Genomic DNA, 8,940 nt, shown 5'->3' with positions numbered 1-8,940 from the left:
GCTTTTAAAAGCAAAGTTAAAAACCTTGGGGATGTGTACAGATATGTGTGTGTGTATAATATATATATATATATATATATATATAGTGTAAAAGAATCACAGTCCCATCAAAGCAGTTCCTCTGACAGTCTCCTTCCTTGATGAACAGTTAGAGTAGACAAAGCAGAAACACTCCAGTGCAACAGAAGACAGTAAAAGCAAGCTCCCAAATAATGCATCTTCACAGTATAGGTTTTCAAGTCACTGGACTGTCTATGATGATGGAGGATTAAGATTTGAGACACTGCTCTGGCCTTCTCAGTCAAAGCAGCCATTTTGGGACTTTTGCAGTTGTAACAGGCTCCCTGTACCCATCCGTTCTTGGATTACACTTTAAGTACTGTAATGATTCATCCTTATACCTCCTGAAGATGCTGAAGAAAGAGCAACTAAATGATGAACGCATTAGCCCACACATTCTGGCCTTCACCTGGAATTATACAGCCTAGAGGAAGGAAGAGTGCTAGCTAGGAAGAATAAAATAAATCACTGGCTGAAATAGGCATGAAAAAGGAGGTGCTCCTTTGTATTTGGTAGGATGATTTTGGTAGTATTAATCCTATGTTAGTGCAAAATGTGCTGAGTGGAGTAAGCAATCTACTGGTGGTGTCCTTTCTCAGCCTGGTTTTCTATGATGTATTCTTGTGCATATTCTTATACATTGGTAGGTTTTTGTAAAGCAGTCTGGAAATGCAGACAGTATAGATTTTGGGATGGTATAGATCTTACACAGAGATCCCTGCAGTAGGTTCACAGAAATTCCTTTTGTTATTTTGAAATTTGGCTTCAGTCTGAATTGGACTACAAGATACATGAAATCTCTTCCAGCCTTACATTTCCATGAATAAGCTCAAAAAGGTCCTCCCGTCTTCACAGAAAAGGTAGAAGGACATAATCGCTCTCCAGATGGCCGTTTCTAGCATCTTGCATTGAAGGAAGGTTATTTGAAAGAGGAGTTCTCACACAGGCATTTCTCCCTACTTTTCTCATCAGAAAAAATAAAATATGGCTAAAATCTCTCTCTTAGTATTAAGTAAAAACTGAAAGGAGAGGTGATTCAAGTAGTACATTCTATATCGCACCATTAAAACAGACACACTCACAGCTAGCCCAGCAATTCTTAATTTTCCATCATATTGTCATGATTTTTTAAAAATTAAACCAAAAAAGTGATGCTGTCTGAGATGTAAATTGGAAATTAACATTAGTCAGAGATGTCCTCAGCTCATTTGAAAGGTGAGAATAGGTTAACTGAATCAACCAATTTGTTGGTTTGAAAGTAACTGAACAAGGAGCTTAGTCTTTTAGAAAAATATTATTTGTTAAATAGAAGAGAGAGACACATCTATATTCTACCAGCAAATATTTAAAAAGCAGCAGCACTAACCTTGTACTATATAGGGAGTGTTCTCCTCTCTGACTGGTGAAGACATGGGACGAGGGGCAGGAGCTGGTGGCCTGTTCATGATAAAAGATCTGCATTCTTTCCTCTTCTCCTCCTCATTCTCAGTCAGTATGAATTCATACACACATTCATCCAATTTTGCAAAAGCGTATGGGTGTTCCTCCTCACCATCTCCCTTGCATGTATCTTGGTCTTCTCTGCAGCATGCTGTTATGAGTCCGTCACCATGTTCTCTTTCACTTCTGTCCTCCATAAAATTCCTCTCTGAAAAAGCGAGGAATTCTGTTCCATATTTAGGGTAAAGAAAGGAGATGAAGACTTAACTTAAAGCTTTATAGTTTCCTAAAGTAACTCAGAGACCTAATTTCACTTCTAAACTAAAGTGCTCTGATTTTCAAATGCTTCTGATCATCTAAGTCACAAGAGAGGATGTCCCAAAGGAATAATTCCAACTTCAGGGACTCCTTATGATTTCACATCAGATTATCAAAAATAGATGCTTAGCTATTAGCCCCAAAATAAATGGGCTTATTTAAAAGAAATACTGAGTGCCCCACTTGCTCCCACAAGAGTCAAACAAACATGTTCTTTAATGGCAAAGCCAAGTAAGTAGTACCTGTGGCCCTTGGCATTTTTGAAATTCAGGCTATTTGTTAGCTGTTGCAACAATGACTTAAGAGCCAAAACTCATTTTAGAAAATGCTGGGTTTTGTTTTTCCTGCATTTCAATGTCCCACTTGGTTTTCAGGGCTTTACTAAGATGTACTGTAGGATAAGATGCAAAAAAATTAAAAAGCATAGATTAAATTTATGGACCTCTTATAATCTATGCTAAGACTATCCAAAGCCCCCCACTCCAATAACTTCCCTGTTATTATTCCGATATCTCTACTCTATATATTTAATATATTTCATAGTATAACTACTCAGAACTTGCTTTCCTTTAGCTTTTACATTTTACAGCATTAAAAGGAATTGATGATGTTCCCAATACCTAGGTTTGTTTTGATTTGATTTGTCTTTAAAAGCCCCACAAACTGCTAAGAGTTAGAAGCTGTTACTGAGGCTGGTGTTCCTATAAATTTTTATAACTCCCTTGTGCTGATTACCCATCTTTCTTGCAAAAACAGCAGACCTGCCTGGAATTCTTGTACTGAGTCATGTTTTCTTCCTGTTGTAATCTACTGCCTGTACATATGTATCTGCTAAACTAGGCTGTGGTCACTACGGGTATTTTCAATGCTTTGGTTGCTATTTAAAGAACTGTTTTATCTGTTTATGGGTTCAGAGGAGCTAAACAATCTTTGTAAGTGGGATACATTTACAAATGGGATATGTCATTTATAAATGGGATACATTATTAATATGTACTATCAACATGCATTCTGGATAAGATATAAAAATGTTTTAAAACAACACGTGGCATTAATACACCTGCCATATTTAATATGAAAAATATTTTGTTTCCATGACACTATAAAAGTTCTGTTTCTTTCTCTGTAGGATGTTCTTTCTGTTAACTCCCACAGGGGGCACTGTCATGCCACTGCCAAACCAGACACGGCAAGAAGAGGGGACCTGCCTTTTAGGTATTCCACAGCAATACCTACAGCAAGTGGCTGACTGAAAATACGTAGCAATGACTCCTGAGAACTCCTCTTTGAAAGCAAGCATCATCCTCATTTAGAGGAATTCCGATACTCTCCACCCCATTCCCCAATGATGAAACCAAGGTTAACACTTCAGGAAATTCATAGCATGTTTTAGATGAACTATTCACACAAAAGCGTTTTCAGAGGAACTCTGCCTTTCCAGCTCAGAACACTATGTAGTGGAGAAACCTTCTCTGCTGGTACCCACATACAGACAACTGACATTTGGCAGAGAGGGTCACATTACTGCTTGATGGTATAGCCACATAAGAGCTATTGCAAGACAGGCATTTATATCAAACCTACACTAACAAATCCTGTATTTCTGTAATTAGAAATTTGGCTAAAATTTACATTTGGCTAAAATTTACATTTGGCTAAAATGTAATCAAATACTATGTTACTTCTCTCCACACAGTCACTTTCTGTTAATTCTACCTGTGAAATTCCAAGCTGTATTAAATCTAAACAGTATTTAATATTTTTAAATGGTAAATACTTAAGTCAACTTCACAAAAAATACAAGCTCAATCTTTTGTTTCAAGCCTCTCTTGTAAATCCAATGCATCATGCATTTATTTGGCAGCTTTCTGAGATGGGCAGGTGAGGAAAATCAGAAACCTGAACCCAGCAGCCCATACCACAGTATTAGCTGGCATACTTGGTCATGAATATCTAGATGCAGCAAAGTTCATATGCACATGCTTGCTTTGCAGAATCAGGGCCATACTGCCTAGCTACTGCTGTTAGAAGTGATCATACATCATCTCTACAGGAGCACCTAGTCTGCACTTGCAAATGTTTGTATCTGGGGTTATTTTCCTCCCCAGATCATACCTTCAGATAAACTGTGCAGATCGTCCTGTCTTAGGACGCCAGGCAGATTTCGAGGGGGAGGAGGTGGTGGCCTCTTACAGAGAAAGCAGTCTCTTCTGTTCTCTTCAAGATCTTCAGGTATGCTGGCATACAAATTGTCAGGACTGTTGTCGAAGCTGCTTGAAGCTTCCTCTTCATGATCTTCATGTTCTGTCTCCTCTCTGCTGCCTTCTACATCATTCTTTTCCTCATCCACCTCAGTCTCTTGTTGGCATCTTGATCCAATTCCATATTGATCTCCTGGGTTCTGCTTGGCTTCTGATGCTAAAGAATGCATTATTTAATTTAAAATTTGCCATCTGGAAACATTTCATGTTTCAAGGATTCCCACAGAAGCAACACAATGGCTAATAAAACTTTTATGAACTCATACAGTAGGAAATCTGTCAAATACACACTGTCAGTGAACAGCTTTGTAAATATTTACCAAATCTATAGTGGAAGTTTTTATTATATCTTGCTACTCTGACACACACCATCTTTCTGCGCGCAACGTTAAACTTTTCTAGAGTTGCTGTCAGAATGAAATCACACACACCTTGCCTCTGTAATTTGTATTACTCGACTTTCAGTGCAGCACAGTGCAACACTTAGTAAAATATAGCCATAGCTCACACAGCTGTGTAACTTGTTTTTACACAGTGACATTTGGGTGCTTATTTAAATCCCTCTAGAATTAAATAAACATTGCCACTGGGAGACATGGCTGTACTCCTGTGGAAATGGAGCTCTTCTGTCTTTAGTGGCCCATGGACCACAGGACAAGAATACAGTGGAGGGATGTGAAAGCATACATTTTAATCACTATGTACAGCATCAAGATTTGGGTAGTCAACCTCAGTAACATAACAGAGTAAAGCATACAAGTCTGTCAGCAGACTTACAGTCACTGCAGAGCGGGTAATACTGAGCCCTTGAGGTAGGTTTCCATTCTGAGTTATCCTTTGGTGATGCCTTTCTTTCACCACTGGTTCAAATGGGAGGTTAGAGCATTTAGCTGGCTAACATGGCCAGCTGTTATAATCCGTGTTCTTCTGCCATGTGTCTACCCTCAGGTGTTCCCATATACAGTGTGACAGACAGTGAAAATGTAGCAGGGCTAACCAGGTTTCTAGCTCACATTTTCACAGTGTGTATCATCTACCTAGATGTACTAAACCAACTGGTTTTAACTTAGCAAATAAGAAACATCCTTGTCATATAGAATATGGGACAGTTGAAAAGATAAAATTGTCCACAAACAGAAAAGACAGAAACAGGATAAAGCTTCACTTTATGGATCAGTGACACTGTTAAGCGTATGCAAAATATATGCCATCAGTAAATGCAAACAAGCAACTTTGCAGTTTTCAAGGGGAATGCATATGGCCACACAGATTATCAACAAGCTTGTCATCAATCTATGCTTACATGTATGAACATCAAGCTGCAAAATGTCTACTATCTGTGCCTCCACACAGGTGCTGGCTGCACCTGTAGGCAGTGCCTGCCCTTATATGAAGGTTCTTCTCTGAGAACCTGGAGAATTCAGCTGTTTTCTAGATTCAGGCCAGAGATCACAAATTTCCACAATTTACCAGGAGGGGTGGTTGTACTGAGGTCTGTCTTACTGAGCGATGACTTTGTTATTATAACTCAATCCTTCACCTGCCTTCCCCCCTTCTCCTGGAACATCTGCCCTCCCTGGAAGTTGCAATATGTGGAAAATGAAAGTATTAGAATAATTTGACCCCTCTGTTTGCCCATAATCACACTCAATACAGCACATGCTTTGTCACCGATAACGCTGCCTAACAACATGACTTACTCACGGCTGGTTGAGTTTCTGAGCCCAACATAAGCACATACGTGTCATCATCTTCAGCTTCCTCTTTGCAACTGGTGAAATTATCTGCTGTATTAATCTAGAAAATAAAATAAAGGAGAACATTTACTTTGGTAACATACTCCCAAGCAAGGCTGCTCAGTGTTAGTGAGGAAACCATTAGCCTGAGGAGAAATAGCAACATTTTCTTCTTTTGGTTCTATCCAAAACTTAGGTGTATTTTGCAGAGATTGCAGCAGAGATTTCTCTCCTACCTCCTACCTTCACACTCTGCTATCAGTGTAATATTCAACATTCTGCTAAGGGGAAAGTGGAGACAGAAACATCATGCACTGTGTAGTGGTGTATGTACTATAGGCAAAAAGAATGCGAGTATCTGAGTACATATAAAGGACACAAAGTTCTGCCATGAAGCAATATCCAAGTTTGCACAGCAAGGACTGAAGCTAATTGATCTTTCCTTAGCACTGTACTGGGCTGTTCAGACAGCTCCCAACTCTGCTCCCAACTGTGAAGCACTCATAGGTAACGAGAAAGATCAGTAACAGAAAAACAGAAAGTCTCTAGGACATTACGGAATAGCTCAAGGGTGCAGAGAGTGCAAGAAATCTTTGGAGAGCTCATTACAAACAGTTCCCGTATATCCTAGTGGTTGGTACCAAAAGCTGCATGTGCACTGAGAAACCAGAAATGGGACTGCAAAGCATGTTAGCAGTTCTACCTCAGGGCCCAAATGTGGCAAAGCATTGTCTCTTCTTCCTCTAGAGAGCTGTTACGTTCACACAGCGCTCGCTATTCAAAATTAGCCTCAGGAGGGCCAGAACAATCGGTTCTCTAAAACGTTATCAATGTATTTCTTCAAGCAGAAGAGGTACAAACTTCTGCTCTCCCACAGACATTAAGAACAAACTTGTAACACAACTACAGACAGTTCTGTTGTCTTACAATATACAACAAACACTTGTTAATTGCTGATTTTCAGGAATGACTGGAATTTCAAAAGGTGACAGTTTTTTCCAAGGAATCCAGCAGGACCTTGATTCCCATGTAAGTGTAATATGAAACTGTCCTGCAAAGGCACAATGGAGCCCTCAACAATTATTCAGGAATTCTGAATCACAGAATGTTAACTCTGGGGGTTTGAATACACCAACCCCAAAGCAGGTAGGGAAACAGCATGGTCCATATATCACCCAGCCTGCAAGATAATTACAAGCAGATTAGAGGACAGTGGAGTCAAAAGGAAGAACTGATGAACATTTATACCATTCTGCACGGCACAGAAACTGATTCCCATACACTCGTGCCAGATTCTCCAGAACTTTGATTCTAGTATCCTGCTGCCTCCTGGCATCCACAGCTACTGTCTCAGGGACAGAGCTCTCAGGTCTTAAATTAATATCACTGTGTGAAAGGGGAAAAAAAAATGGAGAAATGGTGTTTTTTTTCTGGGGAACTGAGAATGCCTTCTTCCCTGCTGCTCTTGTACACAGCCATCTCATGAATGGCAGTCTTAAAACAGTGCAGCCATCTGGCTGTGCATTAGGTGCCTCCCTGGCCTGCTTTGCTTTGCTGCTTTGAGAATACGCCTGGATCTCCACAAAGCTATACCTGCCTCCAGCAATAAAGTATTAATCTCCATCTTCTATACCCATAAAATGCGCACATCTGCGAGGGAATCCTCTGTTTTGTTGAACTTCCCCGTTGTTTATCTGGTTCCCCTATTCTTCACAGAAACGGGGTACTTCTTAAAAGCCCTTAAGTTAGAACTTTTCAGAATATTTATTTTCAAAAGATTTAGGCCTGCATGTACTAAATGTAACTGTACAGTGGGGAAAAATGGCCTTCTGACAAGTTCTGTATTTCTCCTGTGAACAGAGGATGTGTGCAAAAGAAATCAAGCAAGCAGAGTTCTAGATGTATTAAGCTCTCCAGCTATTACAGTGGAGTACCACACCAGAGAAATTCTTTCAAAGGATTCACTTTTATCTTTGCAAACATGAAGTATGCATGGATATATAGTTGGTAGAATGAGGTCAAAAGGCTAAGTAGAGGAAACAAATGGCACTTTCTGATTTTTTTGTTTGGCATAGCTATTTCTCAGCTGAGGGAAACCTGGTGACTCACAGGAAACCAATAGAATAGATACGATTAATATGCATCTTTGGAACCTGAATGTTTCAGAAGACTGAAGGTCAGCCTGCCTTACTAGATTATGGTGACTCCTCTGATAATGCTGAATCTTTGAGAATTCAGGGTGAAGTTCAGAAGTTTAGCCCCTGACCACCACTTCCTAAAAGTCTCCTGGACCTGGGAGACACAGAAAAGCTGAATAGATGAAAACAGTCTTCGACTAAATATGTTTACACTAGAAGAAGATTCTGTCTAATACATAAATTATTGATAAAAGCCTCCTGTGACACTGGGCACGATGACACCGTGCAGCATCTCCAAAGGAAGTGGAGAGTGACCTTATTTGAGAATGCGAAGCAACATAACAAATCACAATAATGCCATGGCTCAGCTTGCAAACCTTGCCATGATGCCCTGAATGAATGCCCATTACTTTTAGGTTTGGAGTATCTTTTCTATGGGCTGGGTCATGTAATTTAAATGTAATAGCATAGCCAGCATGTTGTTTCTACAGTAGAATTTAGGGTATGGTGTATAAAGACCTGAACTTTAAAGTCTTTTGAGTTGATTTGGCTGAAAATGGCTCTTTGATTTACACAGAGATTTCTTATGGATGTCAAGACACCTTCCAAAGGACAAACTAGCTTTATTGGAAACCCCTATTACGAAAAAAAATGTATTAAAAAGTTTGTTGTTGTCAGCATAGAACTGCTCACAACAGACTACTGAAAAGGGCTCTGAAGGTTTGAAACTCTAGTTTGCGAGTTAGCAAGTAAAATTTCCCTACCTCAAGATGTAACAGGAATGTTGGAATGAACTGAAAGTCCTCTGAGAGACTGATGATGTTTCAAGTCCTAAGATTAAATGCTACCTCTCAACATCAAAAGGTGGATACTTAATTTTCTTTCAGTTATGTTTTTTAACTGTCTTGATTAAGCTTCATGTCAAACCTAAAGACTTTCAAAAAGGCCAAGTTTTTGAATAGCTTCAAAGCTGTCCCTCTTATACAA

General features: G+C 39.5%; 1 protein-coding gene across 1 annotated transcript in view; it reads right to left on the bottom strand.

Annotated features, from left to right (window-relative positions):
* Window positions 1–1,426: 1,426 nt before the first annotated feature.
* BANK1 (B cell scaffold protein with ankyrin repeats 1) overlaps window positions 1,427–8,940 on the bottom strand; it is a gene marked incomplete at its 3' end in the record, with an annotated part of 84,996 nt that continues 77,482 nt past the window's right edge. Inside the window, exons 8-10 of the mRNA XM_029083756.1 lie at window positions 5,780–5,866; window positions 3,934–4,227; window positions 1,427–1,726 (exon numbers count right to left, since the gene is read on the bottom strand). Coding sequence (XP_028939589.1) covers window positions 1,427–1,726; window positions 3,934–4,227; window positions 5,780–5,866 — 681 coding nt within the window. The remainder of the gene's footprint in view (window positions 1,727–3,933; window positions 4,228–5,779; window positions 5,867–8,940) is intronic.

The sequence above is a fragment of the Antrostomus carolinensis genome, unplaced genomic scaffold (assembly GCF_000700745.2).
Source record: "Antrostomus carolinensis isolate BGI_N321 unplaced genomic scaffold, ASM70074v2 scaffold5652, whole genome shotgun sequence".
NCBI classification, from domain to species: Eukaryota; Metazoa; Chordata; class Aves; order Caprimulgiformes; family Caprimulgidae; genus Antrostomus; species Antrostomus carolinensis.
The sequence above is the reverse complement of the archived record's forward strand: the minus strand, read 5'-3'. Positions and strand labels throughout refer to the sequence as shown.